This window comes from Gymnodraco acuticeps, unplaced genomic scaffold, assembly GCF_902827175.1.
Source record: "Gymnodraco acuticeps unplaced genomic scaffold, fGymAcu1.1, whole genome shotgun sequence".
In the NCBI taxonomy this organism is placed as follows: Eukaryota; Metazoa; Chordata; class Actinopteri; order Perciformes; family Bathydraconidae; genus Gymnodraco; species Gymnodraco acuticeps.
This window is the reverse complement of record NW_022991745.1, coordinates 84,407-107,277: the sequence shown is the minus strand read 5'-3', so window position 1 is coordinate 107,277 and position 22,871 is coordinate 84,407. Positions and strand designations below refer to the sequence as shown.

The following is a 22,871-nucleotide window of genomic DNA, read 5'->3' as shown; positions in this document are numbered from 1 at the left end:
GTCTTTATATGAAGACGAATGTGTGGATTGTGTTCGGCTGTCCATAATGATATGTAAGCGCTGAGAATCAAATCACAAACTATTCTGAGGGCTTCTCAAACCAACATGTTTAATACATCTAGTTAAGAAACACACGAGTATTCAACTCCAACACACACACACAAAGGAATGATGCTGGTTCCCTGTAACTGAGGCCATGTCAGCTCTGTTCACAGTGATAGTAAACAGAGGTGTCAATGATTATATGAACAATAAACACATGTACACACAGATACACACTGTTCTCATTCATAACACTCCGTTCGATGTCTCACTATGGGCAGGGTTGCCAACTCTCACGCATCTGGCGTGTGACACACGCTTTCACTCTCAATCTCACGCTCTCACGCTGCCCAAACTATTCTCATGCTAAAACAAGAATACCGAAGACATCTTTGATAATGTCTTCTGGCCAATCAGAATCAAGATAACGGCGAGGTGTTGTTGCAGGAACTCCCGACGGAGAATACTTTTGCGGTAGTACGTCTCTATATACATCGATACAATATTACGTGTTGATAGAAACCAACACGTAATGAAATAAGACCCCACGGTTTGATGATTGATAGGTGTGTGGGCTGTCTTTCATTTTGACACAGAACAATGGGGGCTATCCACCCTTATCCACAATGTAAAGTAATTCACACAGCCTCTCCTCTTGTCTCTGTGAGGATCAGCAGGTTCAGCTTTCAGAACAAAGTAACACAAAACTAAAATGGCATTCATTTTTTTAAATGTGTAGTAATAGATTTATTTATTTTTCTTCTCAAGAGAGTACCAGAATGTGTGCAGGGGTTGGGTTTTCAGCATGTCAACTCTTTCACCTGTGGGGAAATTGCAGGATTGGCTCCAGGTCGCCCTTTTTATTTACTACAAGACAAATGTGCCTTTTTGTTTCATACAGTTCAATTTGGATTGAGACAGGGAAATAATCTAAACCTCACGCGTGGCGTTTCACTGTCAAGGGGGCGATATAGCGTGTATGTAATTACATTGCAAATACTGACTTGAGCCCCACCACTGTATGGGTTAGCCTTACCATAGATTACCCAACACAAATACTCCGGAGTCTATAAGTCAATTAATTGCTTATCGCGACAGGCACACAATAAAACAGTGGAAACAAACATGTGTTTGACTTTCATTAGTGAATGAAACTGTGTGCCCTTTATAGTCTGTGTCCAATATTGTGTATTTGTATATATTGTATATCCTATATGCTAAGGTCCCGCTACTGACACGATAGCAGTCATTTCGTACGCATATGTGTAATTAAACCCATGATATCAAAATCTCACTCCAGCCAGGTACCCAAAGTTGGCAACCCTGCTATGGGATGCGCCTCAACGTATGCAAACAGAAGCATCAATCTCATTACGCCAATCCTGATTGGCTGGTGATCTTGACGTCTACGTCAGGGAATCCACCCCCCCTTTAAGTAGCTTGCGCTACGTCGCAGCGTCATTCAAACACCTCTTCTCGCTTCAGAGCACATCTCGAATATCAGTAGCTGGGCTAGCTTAACGGTCCACAGACTGAACCCAAGCTAACATTCGGTCGACGGGCGCTTGCCGGTTACTTTTTTTGCTTTGCAGAAGAATTGAACAAATATTAACACACCAGTTAATATTGTAATCTGCCCCGCCGTTTTTTCTTTCGAAATAACGGTAAGGTTTGATTTTTTTTTTTCTTCTCTCCCTCACACCAGAGGAGACAGAGATAAGAAAGATATTCACACACCAGTTAATATTTTTTAAAGAAAAATCTACCCCGTCGTTTTTTCCTTTCGGAATAACGATAAGGTTGAATTTTTATTTTCGGTAACATACCTGTTACTAGCTTGTTCCTCCGCGCCGACACCCCGGCAAACGAGGATGGACCCTTCTCTCCCTCACACCAGAGGAGTCGGAGGCTCGGCTCTGCGGCTGCGGGTTTAAGATCTCGGGCACGGACTCACACCAGGTCTGCTCGTCCTGCCTTAGGCTGGAACACGCCCAGGAAGCTATCGATACCCCCGGTTCGTGCGGGCATTGTTCACCATCAAGAGCCTCCGCCGACGGCTAGCAAGCCAAGCTAGCCTATCGGGACGGGACCCCTTCATGTCCGTTGATTCGCCGGCCGGCAATCGGGACATGGTAGCGACCGCCGACCGCCGCGGAGATTGAGCCCCGCGCTGTGTCAGGCTGGGTCTCAACAATGGCGGTAGCCGCGGAATCGGAGCCCCGCGCTGTGCCAGGCTGGGGCCCGGTGGCGGCAAGAGCCGCGAGAGCGGAGCCCCGCGCTGTATCAAGCTGGGGCTCCCAACTGGACCTCACCGTGGTTCCACCCGCGGAGGATGTCCTACAGCTGGATTATATGGAGGAGGATGAAGAGGATGCCTCTGAGTTCCTCTTATCCGACTCGGATGAGCACGAAGATGACATCTTCGTTTCATCTGCCCAGGCTGCCAAGCCGGAGGCGATGTCTGCTCCCCCGGGGCGAAAGCACACCAGCTTCGCCCCGGCCTCACTATGGACTTGCAGGCCGTGTGCCAACGCGCTGCGTCCAGGCTGGACATCCCCTGACCTGAAGTGGCCAAGGAAACCTCCAGATCTCACTATGAGGGGAAGAACTTGCCCCAAGCAGCAAGGATGAAGAAGCAGCTTCTCCCAGTCTTTGCAGAGATGCTGGACGAGGTGTCGGTCTCGTGGAGAGACCGCCCTTTCAGCAACAAGGCCCCAATCCAGGGTGCCTCCTCTTTGGACTGTGACGGCATGGAGAAGCTCGGCCTGCTCCGCATGCCGCTAGGGCTGTGCATATTCACTGGTCTCACGATTCTATTACGATTATCCTGTCAACGATTCGATTCAATTCGATATCACGATGCATCACGATTCATACCAATGCGTTGCATCCTCAATTTTCTAGATTACTGCACATGACTTATTTTTCATCAATGCATACATGCAGTAAATACATATGAACTCTCTTTTTATTATTTAGAAAGTGCTTCAGAAATCAATAACATAAATGTCTTGACATTAATTTATAAACCTAAATGAATTGTATAGGTCTAGCCTCCGTGTGTGAAGTTGTTCCATCCTCAAAAACAAAAAAATATTGCTTCTGCAGTTTAGCTGCAGCTTCTAGCAACGGCCTTCTGTTAAAAAAAGGACACTGAATGTCCTGAATGTCGCATCACACACAGGACTTGAGTCTGAACACAGCAGACAACAGGAGTATTTACAATAGCATATACAAACAAAAATACTGCATGTGGGTGCACACTTACATTCTCTGTCTTACTGTTGCATAAATCCCATGAATGTATGAGATTAAGTTAGCTTCATTATATCTCAGTGATTAAGTGAATAATAAAGTTTCTATCGGGTCACTATCAGCCTGTCACTCATTATTTTCAGGGAGGGGGCGGGGTTTGGAGGAACGGAGAGGAGACGGTGATCGCGGAAGCTTTTTTCCTCCTGCCTTCACAAACTTTACACACGTATATATCGTCTGAAAATTGCTAGAGGACATTCATACTCTGCAATCCAAGACTTAATTAAATCCACCAAAAACCTGACATGATTGTAACGCGATTATTTTTGAAAAACATAAATCCCTGTGTCTGAGCCGCAGCGACACGGAGTGATTCAGAGCGGGTCCTTCTGCTGTTGGTTCTGGACTGGTGTTCTTGTGTTGGTGGATAAAGCAGACTGCTCCGTGTTTGGTGATGCTGTGCCGCTGTCACGTCTGTTGCCTGATCTCTACGTCACCGACCGATTTGATATTAAAGTAAAAAAAAACGTTATAGTAAAGCCGCGGCCGGAAAATCAGGAAGCAACGTTACTACGCTATAATCGATTATCTTCCGTCACTGCATCGATACCGAATCGTCCGCATCACAATGCATCGTAGAAACGATTATTTTCAACACCCCTACATGCCGCCCATGGAGCCGCTGGTGGCAGCCCACCTCCAACCGCGGCTGGCTTCGGCACCGAGCAGGAACCCCACGCTACCGGCAAAGGCAGACCGCTTCCAGTCAGCAATGACCGAACGAGCCTATAAAGCCGCAGCTTTGTCCGCCAGGGCGCTCAACGTCTCCTCGCTGCTGACCGCCTACCAGGCGGAGCTCTGCGAGGACATGACGATCAAACCTGAGCCTGCCGTGTGGGACGAAATCGCAGCGATCACGGACATTTGCCTCCGTGTGCAGCGCTGTGCAGTCCAAGCCACGGGCAAAGCACTGGGGATAATGGTGGTACAGGAGAGAGCCAGGTGGCTTACCCTAACGAACCTTCCAGACCGGGAAAAGAGGACGTCTTGGACATGCCTATTGTTCCCGAGGGCATATTTGGCTCCGCTCTAGCTTCGATGCAGCAGCGGTGTGAATCCAAAAAGAAGGAGGATGAGGCTCTCCAGCTTTGTCTTCCCCGAAGGGTCCAGCCGCCGCCTTCAACGGCCCCGCGGCAGTCCTTCGCTCAGGCTGCCTCACGTCCTGCCCGTTTCAAGATCCCGAAACAGCAGGGGCCACAGCCCGCCCCGGGTCTCCAGCCCAGACACGAGGCGAAGACGAGCTGGTCAAGAAAGTCTCCGGTTCCGGCAGCAGCCGCTCAGGCACAGCCGGTCCAGACTTTCAGCCACCAGACGAGGAAGAAGAAAAGGGCGGCCTGACAGCCTCCTCTCCTCTCCTCGATAAAAGAGCTGGAAGTTCCCTGTTCTCCAGCTCCAGAACACGTTCCAGTGTTAGATGCTTATGTGTTTCCGGGGTGCAACCATGCCCCCATCTTCCCGCCACCTCGAGTGATGTCAGAACGTCATCCTCAAGTTCGCGCCATGAGGGAAATGGACTTAACATCAAAGACAGCAAGCTCCGCTGCTCGTTTAAGTCACACAAACACATGTCATCACTATTGTTGTTTAATAAATCATTTTCCACTGTCGTTTCCAGGCTTAAAGCCAAGGGCGCAGTCAATAAAAATGAAAAGAAAAACAATAAAAACAATAAACAGTCTGACGTCTACCCCCCTTCTAAGAGTGGCTGCTACCTCTCTCAGAAGGCGGACGATGGACCGGGCTGTGAAGGCATCACCGCCACGCGCATGCGCAGTGTCGACCGGGGTTGTCAACCTGGGGTACCACCGTGTTCAGACACTAGAGGGCCCCATAACACAACAAATAAAGACACAGAGGGCAGACGACAGGGATGTGACATCTCCACTCGCTTTGAGAAGCGAAAAGTGGAGGATGCTCACAGATTCTATTGGGTTTTCAAGACAATAGCACAGGGTTACAGACTCCAATTCGCTGTCACCCCCCCTCACTTTTCGGGCATTCTACATTCGCAAGCCCGGGGAGAGTCGGCCCATATTCTGGAGCAAGAGATTATCTCGCTACTAGACAAGAAGGCTATATCTATAATACCCTCCGAACAGAGTCAGAGCGGCTTTTAAGTATTTCCTCGTTCCCAAACGGGGAGGGAACGGGATTCGGCCTATACTAGATTTGAGGGCTCTGAACAAATATCTCAAAAGATACAAATTCAGAATGCTCACTCACACAACTCTTGCGTCTCGTGCGCCAAAACGATTGGTTCACATCAGTCGACCTGAAAGACGCGTATTTCCACATCCCAGTATATTATCCACACAGGAAATATCTGAGGTTCGCCTTTCAGGGTGTCTGTTACGAGTACAGAGTACTTCCCTTCGGTCTGTCTCTCAGCCCACGAGTGTTTGTACGGTGTACGGAAGCCGCGATAGCCCCGTTAAGACAACAGGGTATTCGCCTGGCAACCTATGTGGACGATTGGCTCCTTCTCTCACAGTCGGAGCAAGAGGCTATTACGCAGACGAATGTCCTCGTAAAACACCTGCTCGACCTGGGTTTCGTAATAAACACAGAAAAGAGCATGTTGTCCCCAGCCCAGACTGTACTCTTCCTGGGCCTACGCCTGAATTCGGTGCCCTTTACAGCCCGCCTGTCAGCAGAGAGAGTAAAAGCCTTCAGGGCTTGCCTCGCTCATTTCCAGCCACGCAAATATGTTCTCTTCAGATCATGTCTGCGGTTACTGGGGCTTATGGCGTCAGCCATCCTGGTGGTACGACTGGGACGCTTACACATGAGGGAGTTTCAGCGCCGGGTAGCTGCCCTCAGACTGGACCCTGTGCGTCATGGCGCGCGGAGAGTGATGGTCACTATGAAATGCATAATGGCACTGCGCCACTGGCTGCCCCCGACTTTTCTAGTACGGGGCGTGCCTATGGGTGCTGTCCTATCGCGGAAGGTGGTCTCCACAGACGCATGTCTGACGGGCTGGGGGGGTATATACGAAGGTCGACCTGTGAGGGGTCTCTGGAGCAGAGACCTCCAACGGTCACACATAAATTATCTGGAGCTTTTAGCGGTGTTCCTCACTCTGAAACGCTTTCTGCCTTTTCTCAGAGGACATCCTCATGAGGACAGACAACACGACCACAATATCGTATATAAACTGCCAAGGGGGTTTGCGTTCTCTCCAGTTACACATGCTGGCACGCAAACTGATCTTATGGAGCTGCGGACGTCTTCTCTCTCTGAGAGCGACGCACGTACCAGGAGTGATGAACCTCGGGGCAGATCTGCTGTCCAGAGGTGCACCACTATATGCAGACTAGACTCTACATCCAATAATTGTGAGTCAGCTGTGGGTGCGTTACGGCCGGGCCGCGGTGGATCTGTTCGCATCGAAAGAAAACGCTCAATGTCAGCTGTTCTTTTCAATGCGCGATTTAAACGCACCGTTCGGCGTGGATGCGCTCGCGCACGTTTGGCCTCCGGTCCTTCTGTACGCGTTCCCACCCCTGGCTCTGATACCCCCAACTCTGGCCAGAGTGAGAGAACAACGACACACACTGATCCTAATAGCTCCACACTGGCCTGCAATGTACTGGCTGGCGGAGATATATCAGCTGCTGTGCGGGCAGCCGTGGCAGCTCCCGCTACGCAGGGACATACTATCTCAGGCGGGGGGGGGGGGACGATTTTTCACCCACACCCAGAGCGCTTGGCACTATGGGCCTGGCCCATGAGTGGTATAACCTGAATACAGTGGGACTCCCTCAGAAGGTGATAAACACTATTCAGAGTGCAAGAGCTTCCTCCACCAGGTCCCTCTATGACTGTAAGTGGAGGGTGTTTGAGGAGTGGTGCCTTCAAAAGGGACACATCTCTTTTCAATGTCCTGTCGGGGTGATTCTATCATTTCTACAGGACCTGATTGATAAACACAGAGCTTTCTCTACGATCAAAGTGTACCTGGCTGCTATTGCTGCATGCCATGTGGGCTTTAAGGGAAAGACGGCTAGCCAACATCCCTTGGTCTGCCGTTTTATGAAAGGGGCTCGCAGGCTCCTCCCGGTTTCCAGGTCACTGGTGCCCTTATGGGACTTGGCAGTGGTTTTAGATGGGCTCACTCGACCTCCATTTGAACCCCTGGAAGAAGGTGACATGAAACACCTGTCACTGAAAACAGTGTTGTTACTGGCTCTGGCATCTGCCAAGCGAGTCAGTGACAATCATGCGCTCTCTGTACATCCTTCATGCACTCAGTTTGCCCCGGGGCAAACAAGAGTGTTGCTGAAGCCCAACCCTGCCTTTGTACCTAAGGTGGTTGGCTCACCCCCATTGACATTGAGGCATTTCCTCCGCCACTGTGTTCCTCTGAGGAACAGCGGTCGAATTTGCTGTGCCCAGTCCGTGCTTTACGCACCTATATGGACAGGTCAAAAGAGTTTCGATGCAATGAACAACTCTTTGTATCCTGGGTTAACCCTCATAAGGGCAAGCCCGTTACCAGGCAACGGCTCTCCCACTGGATTGTGGAAGCGATTGCTCTGGCTTATACGAGTCAGGGTTTGCAGGCACCAACGGGCCTGCATGCTCATTCTACTCGTGGACTGGCTACATCCTGGGCTTTGTTCAAGGGTGTTTCCATCCAAGACATTTGTGCAGCAGCGAGCTGGTCCTCACCGCTCACTTTTGTCCGCTTTTACAGGCTAGATGTCTCTGCTCCAAGTGTGGCCCGCGCAGTGCTGGGCCCCGTGTTGAGACAGGGTTCTACCTGTTAAGTTCTGGTTGTTTTGGTGATTTTTGAGATAAGCATGTCTAGCAATACGGGAGTTTCAATATCCCATAGTGAGACATCGAACGGAGTGTTATAGGGGTGTAACGGTTCACAAACATTTAGGTTCGGTACGTACTTCGGTTTTTTGGTCACGGTTCGGTTCGGTACGTTTTCGGTACAGCAGAATTTTTTTTCACAAAACAAAACATATATATATATTTTTTTATTATTATTATTAAACTGTGAATAATGTATTCACTCAAATAAATACAAAATATAATAAAATAAACATTAAGGTGCAGCATTTCGATGAACTGAAATAATCTGTATTTGAACTTTACTGTACTAGTACTCACAAAACATAAACTATTAGTTTGGGGTTTTTAATTATTATTAAACTGTGAATATTCACTCAAATAAATACAAAATATAATAAAATGAACATTAAGGTGCAGCATTTCGATGAACTGAAATAATCTGTATTTGAACTGTACTGTACTAGTTCCTAAGCAGCCAGCTTGACATTATGACTTGCTTGTCATTGTATTTTCATGTTTTTTTAAAGAAAAATTAACTTGTCCACAAAGCTTGCCGAAAGGGCAAATCTGCTGGCACTAACAATGTCTCCTGATGTGGAGAAAACCCTCTCGCTAGGGACAGAGGTAGCAGATACAGCCAGGTAGCGCTTTGCTAACATGGCAACATAAGGATATTTGGTGTTTGTAATAGCTTTGGCTCGGTCTGATCTTTCTGCGAGTGGTGGAGGCTAACATGCTAGTGGGAGTTGGGTTTGCACTTCAGTCTTTTTTCTTTTGGTACCGGTGATATTCACGTTCGGGTGATGCCTTTTCAAGAGTGTGCAAGTTTGATGTATTGCCAGCCGCGTAACCAATTTTAGTTGAACAATGCCGACAAACAGCTTTGGTTCGGTCCACCTGTCTTTGTCCGTCATCCTTGTACGTAACTGCGGAACCAAAATGTTCCCAAACCGGAGACTTCAATGATGCTGGAGGATTTTCGAGCTCAACTTTATCTGCGTTCGCTATAATTTTTGACAGTTCCTCAAATTACTGACTACATTTGAACGCATCCCTCTGACCAGCTCTCATAGTATGCCTCTCATCCAATGAAATGACTTGCTCGCTCTATGACGCGTTGAACCCAATGTGAGCAAATTACTCTGAATGCTGCGACGCAGCACCTGAGATTACTTCCAAAAAGTTATTTACGTTCTCAATTTTTTACGTTTTAACGTTATATTCGTTCGGTACACTTCGGTACACACCTGTACCGAACCGAAGGGCCCGTACCGAATAATTTCGGTACGGGTACGTGTACCGTTACACCCCTAGAGTGTTATGAATGAGAACTATAGGTTACTTACGTAACCCCAGTTCTCAGAGTAACATGAAGTGAGATGTCTCACCAGACAGCCCTTCTTGCTAAGGCGAAGCGAGAAGAGGTGCTTATTTTTGAATGACGCTGCGACGTAGCGCAAGCTACTTAAAGGGTGGGTGGATTCCCTGACGTTGACGTCAAGATCACCAGCCAATCAGGATTGGCGTAATGAGATTGATGCTTCTGTTTGCATACGCATTGAGGCGCATCCCATAGTGAGACATCTCACTTCATGTTACTCTGAGAACTGGGGTTACGTAAGTAACCTATAGTTTCTCTTTCACATTCACTGTTTCTGCCCCAGGGCACGCACACATCATTCATTAAACACTGTAAAATATTAGTATCAAACATAAAAATACTATCACACACACAGGTTGCAAAATGTACTTTGTTGGGAATTTTCACAAGTTACCAGTCACTCAATACATTATCATTGTGTGTTTGGCTAGTGAATGATGCAATCCTACTAGCCACTTGCATGTGACCAGTATTTGGCTGGTAAATGGTGCTGGGTTTGTGCTCTGCATGCATTAATAACCTCCGCTCTGCCTGTGTGCCCCCCTCTGTTTGCATAAAGAAGGAAAGCCACATCCTGTTGGAAGCCATGTTGGTCCCAGATGATGCAAAGCTTTGTTTAAGGCTGCAGCCACACAAGGACGATAACGGAAACAAATCGAAATCGTTATCAAAAAAGTCTTCCGTCCACACGCAATAGGCACCAGAAACGTGTCCGTCCACACGAGACGCTGTAGTACATATATCGGGCCTCTAAGTGGCGATGTACTTCTGCCACAAAATACACCAAAAGCAGCGAAGAAGACTTCTCGCACATGCATGGTTGCCATGGTTGCCATGGTTGACCTTCTGTTTATTCTCCATGCTGGATTTAGTAGCAGAGGTGGGGTTTCGCCGGTTAACATGTCCGTTAAAGTTTAAAGCTTCCGGACAAAATTAGAAAAAGGTGGAAATCAGTCGTGATGTATGATTCATTCAAATCTTCGATCAAGAGCACAAAACATCATGGATGAGTGAAGCTAAAAAACATCATTTCATTTAAACTTTATATTTTGCTGAGTTAAAGTTAAAAATAAGGCTTGGTTTAGGAACATTTGCCAAGCTTATTTGAAAACCACAATGTGGACCATATTAAAGGATCTTAATCATAAAAGTGTATGGGCGTATAGCTAGTGTTTTATTTGCCCATATTAAAAGTGGCATATGGGCTGTCAAAATAAAGACTCAGTGTTCCTACTAAGGAAAGGGCATAGCAGGAGCTATTTGAGTAAAACAAAAAAAAGGAAGCTGCTATCCTTTCTTGGCTAGACCTTAATGTTCAGCTCAGATAGAACTGGCATTGCGTTTAAAACCACAGATACAAACTCTTAAAGATAGTTGAAGAGGTATAGTTTACAGTGTGTGGGAGGCTGGGGGCATTCTGCTGGCTCAGTTGGTGTTTGTGTGTCTGTGTGTGTTTGCAAGTGTGTGTTTTTGTGCAGCTGTGACTGTGGGTGGCAGGTTAGACATAAGTCAGCTCTCTGTGTTAGAGGAAGTGTGTGATTTAAAAACCCTGACTGCGCAGATAGAATTGCTTTCCGATTCTAACACTTGGCTTCAAGGTATGACCACGATAAAGCCATTAAAGTTCTTGGTGTTATGATAAAAGAAATGTAATTAATACACATTTTTGATTCATTGTTTTAAGTATCAGAATCAGAATTCCTTTATTTTTCCCGCAACGGAGGAATTAACGGTATTGCAACAGCAGAAGTATAGTGCAGATAAAGAAAAGAGAATAGACTTACATATTAAATAAACAAGTAAGCACCTGTTATTAATAATAAAAACATGTAAAAACAAATACCAGATTAGTAAACCATGTTAAAAAAAAACGAATTATCAGTATATCTTTTTACGAAAGTGACCAGATGCAAGTTTAAAGATATATTTAGTCATAACATCAAAGTAGTATAACATGCATATTATACAGCAGGTTAAAGGTGGGGTATGTAATTTATTTCAGAAACACTTTTTGTTATATTCCATGGAATGCTCTTAACATCCCGATAGCAATGAATATATTAAATGCTTTGACAATAAATACATCAAAAAATGTCATCTGTGGAAGCCGTGGTAGTACTGTAAAAAGCACGACCAATCATTTTAACCGGTCCGGCTAAAATGACTGGATGGCCTAACTGCCTGTCAGCCTTCCATCTCGTGCACAAACGTATCTCGTGCCCTCATTGGTCATGTGCGCGTTCGTGGAGGAGGGGCTCTGTAAGGAAGTGGCAGATTTTTTCCGGTTGTGTATTTTCAAATTCTAGTGCACATCGAGTTGGTTTCTCCAAAATGACCTACCCCATTTTTAAGTATATGCACGTATTGAAGATGGTTATTGTTGAGATATAACATACAGAGACATGTATAGTTTATGACTCAATGTATTACTGTGTACCACATTGTCTGTGTAAGTAGCTGCGACTACTAACTGTGTTCATTGGTTAGCGTTGCACCCAAGGGTTGCACCACATGACTGATGATGTCACTATCTGGGGTATAAGACCGTTGGATGTCACTCCCCTTCTCTCTCTCTGTCCTCAAGCCTCTTGATATGTGTGCCTATAATAAATAACGCCGTGATGAATGGCTAAACTTGAACTGCTGAGATTATTCACCTTTCTGCTGCAGGAGACAAAAGGTTTAAGTCTAAATCTGCTAACAGTTATACATAATGACTTATGGACTTCATTTGTTTTAGCACTCCAGCAGCTAATGGCCTGAGCACCATTTCCCACGAGTACCTGAAAGGCAGCTATGCTCTGGACCTGGAGGCAGTCAAACAGGGAGCCTCCTCTCTGCCTCACCTCAACAAGACTCTAGTTTCCTCATGCAAACGCCTTAATGGGTAAGAAAAACACACCAGCACATCTGTATGCACACATATTCTTGTCTATGCATATTGTATACAAGGCTGTTCTTTGTATGCTTTTTCTGAATTGTAAAACATCACCTTAAGTCTTGTTTTGGTCACAATGCCACACGTGTTACATTCAAACATTGTGATAATACACAGGAAATATACTACATTAAACAGGCTAGGATTAAAACATGTTACATGTGCAGCCCCATCATGCTTGCATACATATACTTTAGTCATTTCCTTTAGACAGATCTAAATGAGTAACTATAAATCTCTCTGTGTCCCGAACCAGGGAGGTGGATAAGGTTCTGTCTGGCCTGGAGATCCTGTCTAAAGTGTTTGATCAGCAGAGTGCTTTCATGGTGTCCAAGATGATCCAGCAGGTACACATGTTTGCCCCTCTGTACATCTGTGTATGTGTAGCTTAATTAGAATGCAAGCCGTCCTCCTGCTTCCTTTGTCTAACACCATGTTTGTGGCAGTGTATTTAAGCCCTTTTCTGCATTCCTGCTTTACACAGTATACTATGTACAGTATGTTGAAACCAAGCATGTCAAGTGGTCTGCGTTTTTATTCGAGCAATTAAGAGTATGTATGGACATTTGATGATTTTTAAACAAAAAATAGCATGCTTCCCTCAGAATACAGCCACCCCACTTCCCAAACATTCACTTCTCTGTTCGCTCTTAAATGTATCCTGTGTTTCTCACTTTAACGTTTTGTTTCTCACCGCAAACATTTATTGAGTTACATGACATTAACAAGCTCATGAAAACACATATTGTGACCTATACATGCAAAGAGTACTAATATGAAGCTGTCACACACACACACACACACACACACACACACACACACACACACACACACACCCACACACCACACACACACACACACACACACACACACACACACACACACACACACACACACACACACACACACACACACTCTCTAGTGGATGTAATTTTTCTCCAGGGTCTTCTGGGGACGGCTGGGGTGGCCTTAGTCACACTTCAGTCATACACATGTTTTCAAAACAATATTTCGCAGGGCAAATCTAGCACTAAGTAGTTTGTGTTTGTCTGTGTAGGAAATGTGCATGTTGAAACTTCTTTTTTACAATGTTTTCCAATGATTGCGTTTGCTTGTGTTAGGGTTGAAATACATATTAAATGGTTAAAGGTCATCACTTAAGTTACATGATGAATTGACTAGTGGCATACGTTTTGTTTTACCTTTAATCATCAAGCAAAAACGATCATTTAGTTTTATGTTAAAAATGAGATGAGATGTATGTATACATGCGTTAGCTTTGCAATTTTACATTATGGACCAGTATTTAAAGTCTTAACAAAATGCATACTTTAGGCGTGCGATTTACTAACTCAGAATCAGGCTCTTTCTATGTCAAGGCCTCATTGTTGCATCACTTATTTTAAAAGCTAAATAACAAGGCCAGCAAAACACAACACCTCCTTCTTTTTATCTAACCTATGACCCGTTGCTCTGTCTTTGTTTTATCTCCTCCATCAGTCGGTGAATCAGGGTGGAGACCAGGAGTTGGAGAACCTTGTGACCAAGCTAGCAATCCTCAAAGACCTGCTGTCATCCATAGAGAAGAAGGTACACACACACACACACACACACATGCACACACACACACACACACACACACACACACACACACACACACACACACACACACACACACACACACACACACACACACACACACACACACACACTGTAAGTGTAAGTTTAGATCACCCTCCCCGCGATTGATGCGGTGGAGGATGAAGGACAAGCCAGTAAGACTAAAACTGACAACGTTCAAATCAAATCAAATCAAGTTTTATTTATATAGCACATTTCTAAACGATTTTTGGTCGAGCTGTACATATAATAAAAATAGCCTACAGTAGAGACACTTTACAGCAAATACAACAGTACAGATTGTTCAGAATATCAGTATGAGAAAAACGACACCCTCTATCCTTAGACCCTCACATCGTACGAGGAAAAACTTCCAGAGAAAACCCACAGTTTAAGGGGAAAAATGGGAGAAACCTCAGGGAGAGCAACAGAGGAGGGATCCCTCTCCCAGGACGGACAGACGTGCAATAGATGCCGTGTGTAAATCGAAGAGATAATACATTTTACAGCATATAGACCGAATGTTAGGAAATGCATGTGTCTGTAATAAGAAGATGAATCCACGAGGATGTCAGCTACAATCCTGTGGAAGCCATCAGGGAAGCAGCATGAAGAGACCCAAGGCAGAACCGCAGAGACAGGTTCCGCCACGACCCGAAGTCCACGACTTAATCCAGAACTCAGGATAGAGGATCCAAGACACAGGACTACAGCAAGAGGATCAACCTCGACTCCGCATCCCGGCGTAGATATAGATACAAAACAAGAAAAAACATTTGGCTGGGTTAATCGGAACAAGAGAATACACAGCTGCAGCGGCAGAGGGGCAAGCAAGTGGCAAGGAGTTCAAGCGGGTGTACCGGGTTCAGTGGGAGCAAGAGTTTAAGTGGCTGAGGAGGGAAGATGGCAAAATGTTCTGCGACATCTGTAGAAAAGCTAAGATGAGTAACGGATTTGTCCGAGGGTGCACCACGATGCAGAAATCAGCGTTCAGGCTTGGCTACAGCAGGTCAATTGAGTTGTTCTTGTAAATGTTTTGTTCATATTTTGATTGTAATTGTCTCATTTAAAACGATGGCATTGTTCATATTTGCCTGTTTAGGCACAATGGTCGCTGTGTTTTTAGCGACCTCTGCCCCCCTCTGCTGTGCTGTCAGTGCAGGAAAAAATAAATCATTCATGTTCGTGTTGACATGAAAAGTGACCACACGGTCGGTGTCTCTGTTCATCTTTTTTTTTCTCCATGCCCTTAAAATTTCTGTATGAATCATAAAAAGAATGAATGAACATTTTCCGCTCAGTACCCAAACATAGATATTAAATAGGCTATGTCTCATCTCATCATTAAAACATGAAAAATAAATGACGGGTAATAATGGATTATGACGGAAATTTTACGATCCTGTCCGTCAAAATGACGGACAACGAAAAGGCCTAACGCAACCACTGGTTGTGTGTGTGTGTGTGGTGTGTGTGTGTGTGTGTGTGTGTGTGTGTGTGTGTGTGTGTGGTGTGTGTGTGTGTGTGTGTGTGTGTGTGTGTGTGTGTGTGTGTGTGTGTGTGTGTGTGTGTGTGTGTGTGTGTGTGTTGTGTGTGTGTGTGTGTGTGTGTGTGTGTGTGTGTGTGTGTGTGTGTGTGTGTGTGTGTGTGTGTGTGTGTGTGTGTGTGTGTGTGTGTGTGTGTGTGTGTGTGTGTGTGTGTGTGTCAAAGTAAGGGAGAACTTATTTTCTCCACTTAAGGCCTTTGAACACATGGAAGTCAAGGCAAATCTATGGAGTGAAAAGGATGACTGATTTGTGACATTTCTAGATCAAACTGCCAGTTGTTGTTTTAAGCCTTCTAAAATTCCTTTCATAATCTGTAACATTCAGAAAGCCAGATGGAGAGGGTGTAACACGTGGGTCATAACCCGAAAGGCTATTTTTATTTTGTCATGCTAAACTGTGATTTTGTTTTTTGGCAAAGTGTACCACACCCATTAGACGTTTTGCTTTTTTCCCCGACTTGGAAGTTTGACCAGCTCTGCCCTGTTAATGGGTGACACCATTCCTACTTGGACTTCGTTTATAAGGAGGCTTTAAGCTGCCAGGGAAGGAAGTGGCTGCATGTCATGAATCATGTGATGTCACTGGCTCCACCTTTTTTGCTCCTGTTAAATCACATTCAGGAAATGGGAATGTGTTTCCTTGTTGACACAGACACTGAAGCTGAACACTTTACAGTTTATCAGTTTGTTTCTGTGTGTCTTTTCTATTTGTCCTTTATTTTTTTATAACTCTCGGTGCTTTCCTTCTCTCTCTTTGTCGCCTTAGGCTCTGAAAGCTCTGCAGGACATGAGTCTGTCCTCTCCTTGCTCCCTTCCTCCTCTCTCCATGCGTCACAGCAAAGCCATCCCTGTGCAGGCTTTCGAGGTACGTCGGCACACACCAGCTACAAACGTTTTATTCATGGTTCTCTCTCTACAGGGTGACATAATTGGTATTAACGCGGTAGTTAATGTCATTTGTTCTTATCATTTGAAATTTCAAGGATGTGCATCACCTTAAAACTGAAACTGTTTTTCACCTTTTATCTTATCAGGGAAATGTGACGCAATCAATATATGAAGTATCAAAGTAAATACTTACATACTTATTAATAAGATACTAAATTATCTCAAATGTCCCCCTATGAGACATCAACGCTTTTTCCACCCTATTGTCAATTTCGGTTCATGTTTTAATTCAAATAGTTCATATTTATATTACAAGAATAAAAGACTGCAGCAAATCTTATTCTATAGATTTAAGACTAAGGCAAACCTGAGATCCGTCTCAAGCTTGTTCTGATTTATTTAAAGATACTTTTGAGGATTGGTGGTTTCGTTTCAGTGAGAACAGACTGAACCTGAATTACCGTAAACGGACTATGAAGTCATATATTCCTCGACACACTGCAGGAAGTTTATCAGCAGACCACAGGAATGTTTGTAATGCACATCCTGTGGCATCATCAGTGGCTTTATCGGAGAATATGACATTTGTCCCTTTTGGTTTTATGCACTCACTCGCACAATTGGTATTCAAGTAAATGTGGATGACTGAAGTTGTGTCTATTTGTCATAAGATTGTCTTTATTTTGAAAGTGTGCAGAAATAATAGCTAACAGACAAAACAAAACCAGAACTCATAGTATGATGGAAGAGGTTAAGAGAAAAAAGATGATAATGATCAGTTAGAAGAAATGGGGGGAAAAGTGTTACAAAGAAGGGAGAGGAGGTTAAGGGTTTAAAATATTAGCTGTCAGCCAAGTCTGCATCCTCTGTCGTGACCTCCTTTCAGCAGCTTCCTGTTGCACAGGAACAGAAGTGTTGTTACGATGAGGAGATGGGTTTAAGATGTGGCACCTGAATTCACCCACTGACACAAACAAACCGCGTTAAGGCTTCACATGATATGACTCAAAGTCTGAATGGATTCTCTCTTTAAATGTAGACAGCTGAGAGTTGTGTGTAAAAAAAAAAACAACAACAACGACCATCTAGACTAGAGAATCAGGTTATTGTGAGCGATTATGGAAATAATGCATTCTTTTAAGAATTCTTATCTTTCTGACTTTTTATAACTTAAATGTAGGACTCTGTTAATTCCTCAGAAGCGGCAAGCTTGTTTTGTATGTGATAACAGACAAAGAAAAGAGGGCAAATGAGCCAACTACTTTCATTTTGGAGACCCCTGGTGGTGTGAAAGATTTAAGATTATAAGAAAGTAGAGAGCTCTGTGGACACTTTTGCAAAAAGCACCTCCAGTATGTGTGTTTTTAAATCCTCCTCCTCTGATCCTCCTCAGGTAAAGCTGGATGTCTACCTGGCGGAGCTGACAAAGATAGGAAAGAGTCAGAAGTACACTCTGTCTGTGGACGTGGAGGGAGGACGGCTAGTAGTGATGAAGAAGGTGAAGGACAGCCAGGAGGACTGGACCACCTTCACACATGACAAAAGTAAGAATTACACAAACACTCCATATAAGTAATCAATATGTTTCCCACCCCTCAGAGTAAGCAGCTCAGATAGTAAAGTATGTCGTCTTGTGATCAATGTTGTTTTTAGAAAGCCTAAACAATAGCCGCATTCATCAAATGTGTGTGTGTAAGAGCACCTCTACTCTTTTACTTGATGTTTTTAGAGGTAGTCTATATTTGTTGAGCGCGATGCCTCCTGCCTATGCTGTGTGAAACCCTGATGTCAGTTTTAGCTAAATAAATAGGTTTAAATGTCTCTGTTTTATGTCTGTGGGTTCCAGTGTAATTGATGTAATGTATCAATGGATCCAAGCCTGTTTCAATATAGATTTCCTCATGATATCATAACAATTATATTTGAGGATTAAATGGAAAATAAACACGCTTTTTTCGTACAATTTGTATAGTCTATTAACTTAATTTTAACCAACTTGAACTCCATTCATTCTACTCCCTGACCTTGCTTTTCTTTCTTCCTATCTCTGACCTTCTGTCTGTGTATTTGTCTGTCTCAGTCCGTCAGCTGATCAAGTCTCAGCGCGTGCAGAATAAACTGGGCATTGTTTTTGAGAAGGAGAAGGACAAGAGCCAGAGGAAAGACTTCATCTTTGCCAGTGCCAAGGTCTGCACACACACAGTCACACACTGCCTCACACATACATTTGTGGATGTCAGAAAGTATAATGTTGTATTCATTCAAACACACACTCACATTTTTATTTCTTAAATGTAATAAAGTTGAGGATACTAACAGAGCCAAGATTTGGCACAGACCAACAAACAAATCTTAGCAATCAATTCAGCTTCAAATGACAATATAACAAAAAAGCGAAAGAGAGTTGTTTGCCTGCTTTAAATGAGAGCTGCTAAGGAATAAACCATATCATGTGTTTAAATGTTAAATAGTTTAGTGAAAGCACATGAAACTTAAAAACAAGGTGCCCTTTTGTGGCAACTTCCTCTGACGTGTGTGTGTGTGTGTGTGTGTGTGTGTGTGTGTGTGTGTGTGTGTGTGTGTGTGTGTGTGTGTGTGTGTGTGTGTGTGTGGTGTGTGTGTGTGTGTGTGTGTGTGTGGTGTGTGTGTGTGTGTGTGTGTGTGTGTGTGTGTGTGTGTGTGTGTGTGTGTGTGTGTGTGTGTGTGTGTGTGTGTGTGTGTGTGTGTGTTTCAGAAGCGGGAGGCATTTTGCCAGCTGCTACAGCTGATGAAGAACAAACATTCCAACCAAGACGAGCCAGACATGATTTCCATCTTCATTGGCACCTGGAATATGGGTCAGACACATGCAGAGACATTTATTATGTCTTCACATTAGGTGTTATTTTCAACATAATGTTAATAGCAAAACACACTGGCTTATATATTTTCACAAGTTGCTTAAAAGATAACACAAATATATGAATTTCCAGGGCATGACTAGTATTTTTGGAAGACAAAGTAACATTTTGTCTTTGTTTGTAGGCTCAGTGCCCGCTCCGAAGTCTCAGGCCTCGTGGGTGTTGTGTCACGGCCTCGGGAAGACTCTAGACGAGATGACGGTCACCATCCCCTCATGACCTTTATGTGTTTGGAAGCCAAGAAAACTCTGTGTGTGACCGTGAGTGGGTGGAGTCGCTGCGTGCCTTATTGAAAGAACAGACGGAACTGGATTATAAACCGGTGAGGAAACAAAGATTTTATAAGCTGTCAAATGATTTGAGCTTGATCAAATGTACTGTATGTATTTAGGTCCTGAGGCTAAGTTGAGACAAGGAAAGAAATACCAATGTTGACTATAGGCTTGTTGTTGTTATTGGTTGTAGATCGCAGTGCAAACTCTGTGGAACATAAAAATTGCTGTGTTGGTGAAACCGGAACACGAGAACCGGATCAGCCACGTGGGAATGTCCAGTGTCAAGACCGGCATCGCTAACACATTGGGTAACAACAGTTCTCTATATTCAGTCTTTATTCTTCCTCTAGTCTATATGTTTTACCTTCTGAACAAAATCCAGAGGAAAACAACAACAATGGAATAACAGCACGATGAAACTCTGACTTTGTTCTGTTAACAAAGGGCAAGTTAAAGGGTTATAATGGATTTCATTACTTCATCTCTTACTCACTAAAAATGTGAATTGGATTTAAAAGAAAACGGTATCTCATTGAGTAAATGCAATCACTATAATATATACTCTGTAAAATGAACTCGTAAAGAAGTTAACTAAAGATTCTGATAGCAGTGTTTTTATTTCACATTTCATTGACAGGCAATTTATTCAACAGGATCAAAATGATTTTAAGTTCTTGTTTTGAACACATTCAAGCAATTACAGTTGATTGCTGTAATAAATGTTTGTTTGTTTGTTTTAGGGAACAAAGGAGCTGTGGGTGTGTCCTTTATGTTCAATGGGACATCTTTTGGCTTTGTGAACTGTCACCTGACATCAGGGAATGAGAAGATTGCAAGGTACCTCCCACAGTCCTGCACACACATTATTTATGTTTTTTTAATTTTAGGGTATTTGACTTATTAACCCTTACATTTGGACACTTACTTTGTGGTTGATACTTTGACAGTGCCTCAGTAAACCTCCCAAACAACAGTCATTACTTCTTTACCTGTGACACAAATGACTTTTGACACACTTTTGCTGTGTGCCAGAAAACATCACACATTACTCTTTTACCTCTTATCTGTGACACATGTGACCGTTGACCCATACAGGAGGAACCAGAACTACCTAGATATCCTACGCCTGCTGTCGCTAGGAGACAAGCAGCTGAGCTCCTTCGATATCTCACTTCGCTTTACACACCTCTTCTGGCTGGGAGACCTCAACTACAGGCTGGATATGGACATACAGGTGAAGCAGAACACACACACACACACACACACACACACACACACACACACACACACACACACACACACACACACACACACACACACACACACACACACACACACACCAACCCCCATGCTGCAGAATGATTGAATGGAGCAGGTTTTGATGAAGCTTAATTGTGTGGCTCTGTGTCTATTGTGTATGTGCAGGAGATTTTAAACTACATTAACAGGAAGGAGTTTGAGCCCCTGCTGAAGGTGGACCAGCTTAACCTGGAGAGGGAGAAGAACAAAGTATTTTTACGCTTTGGTGAGTATGCCTGTGTTTCTACCAGACAGTCTTTCTATCTGTCTTCCAGTGCTGTTCACCCCCTCTCCCTGTGCATAATGGAATTGATATCGCAAGTGTCTCAAAGATTAAACATTTGTCAGTTCTTTGTAAGAAACAACTACTCACAAATACTGTAAATGTGGCAAAAAGAAGTCTGTGAATATCTATGTTCATGTTATAAAAAATACAATCAGTCAGCTTTTCCTACAAAAAAAGTGGCTTCTTTCTGCGGCACAAATGCAACTCCCACTTAGTGTGGGAAATAGAGAGAGGTTGTGTTTTGTTTCAGCAATTGTCCGTTTGTTTATTCTCAATTCAGTGTTTATCATATTTATTGATATTTGTTAAATGGTTTGGGCCTTTCCACTCACTTGCTTCGAGTCCTAACAAGTGACTGTGTGTCTCTTGGCTTGCAGGGGAAGAAGAGATCTCGTTCCCGCCCACCTACCGTTACGAACGTGGCTCAAGGGACACGTATGTGTGGCAGAAGCAGAAGGCCACTGGGGTTTGTTTACTTACTGATCAACATCACAGATAGACTTCCTCTTAGCCTTTTCTGACAACTGATAACCCTGCTGCATCTTCCTTTTTACTGTCTGTCACAGATGAGGACTAATGTTCCATCATGGTGTGACAGGATCCTGTGGAAGTCTTACCCAGAAACACACATTGTCTGCAACTCCTATGGTGAGACCATCAGCAGAAAATAATCAAGCACATTGTAATTGATTGTATCAGATGTCCCTTTTTTTTCTTAATCTTTTAAGCAATTTTCGTCTAGACATTGTTAATATGGGCTTTACGGAAGGTTATATGATTGATCAACAAGGAGACCTACTGAACTATATTCTGCTTTGTTTGTCAGGATGTACGGATGATATAGTGACCAGTGATCATTCCCCTGTGTTCGGCACCTTCGAGGTGGGGGGTGACGTCCCAGTTTGTCTCCAAGAAAGGTACTGGTTGAAATACTTCTGTTCTTGCTCTTCCTCAGGCTGTAAATACATGATTTGAACATAAACCATATCAGCTTATTTTTAAAATAGAGTGCACGTCTTAGAAATGTAATGATGATTTCTTGTTTTCCAGCTCAAATCTAGACAGTATGTGATGTATTTCTGTAGTCGGGTCAATGACTCACAGCTGAACAGAGACCAGAAAGCAATGAGTTTGGCAGAACAGAAAGGAAAATCAAACGGCACCCTGTTACTCATTCTGCATGTTTGTTCATACTTTGTTCTCTAAGGTTGGCAGATGTAGCATCACAGCTTTTGTTTTCCCCGGATTAGGGATGTGCATGCCGTTAGTATATTGTTACTGATTTAAAATGTACGATATGCAAAATGTTTTTGGCTAACTCCTTCTGCATGTCTTTAATTTGGTTATTCTCATTTATACATGCTATTTGTACCATCCCTTCCTTCCATCTTGTTTCTTGGTAGGTCTACCAAAGTCTTCAGAGCAGGCCTACATTGAGTTTGAGAGCATCGAGGCCATAGTGAAAACGGCGAGCAGAACCAAGTTTTTCATCGAATTCTACTCCACTTGTCTGGAAGGTGAGAAAAGCACGTGTTTGCAGGAACTATCTGTAACCCCAAGTGGGTGTAATTAAAA

General features: G+C 43.9%; 1 protein-coding gene across 1 annotated transcript in view; it reads left to right on the top strand.

Moving 5' to 3' along the window:
• Positions 1–22,871, top strand: part of inppl1a (inositol polyphosphate phosphatase-like 1a) — a 40,592-nt gene that overhangs the window by 11,622 nt on the left and 6,099 nt on the right. The window contains 18 exon segments of the mRNA XM_034199178.1: positions 12,285–12,431; positions 12,739–12,829; positions 13,983–14,072; positions 16,415–16,513; positions 17,930–18,080; positions 18,617–18,723; positions 19,271–19,373; positions 19,561–19,646; positions 19,648–19,758; positions 19,902–20,019; positions 20,452–20,548; positions 20,807–20,945; positions 21,137–21,236; positions 21,674–21,762; positions 21,863–21,944; positions 22,123–22,181; positions 22,183–22,213; positions 22,700–22,813. Coding sequence (XP_034055069.1) covers positions 12,285–12,431; positions 12,739–12,829; positions 13,983–14,072; positions 16,415–16,513; positions 17,930–18,080; positions 18,617–18,723; positions 19,271–19,373; positions 19,561–19,646; positions 19,648–19,758; positions 19,902–20,019; positions 20,452–20,548; positions 20,807–20,945; positions 21,137–21,236; positions 21,674–21,762; positions 21,863–21,944; positions 22,123–22,181; positions 22,183–22,213; positions 22,700–22,813 — 1,814 coding nt within the window.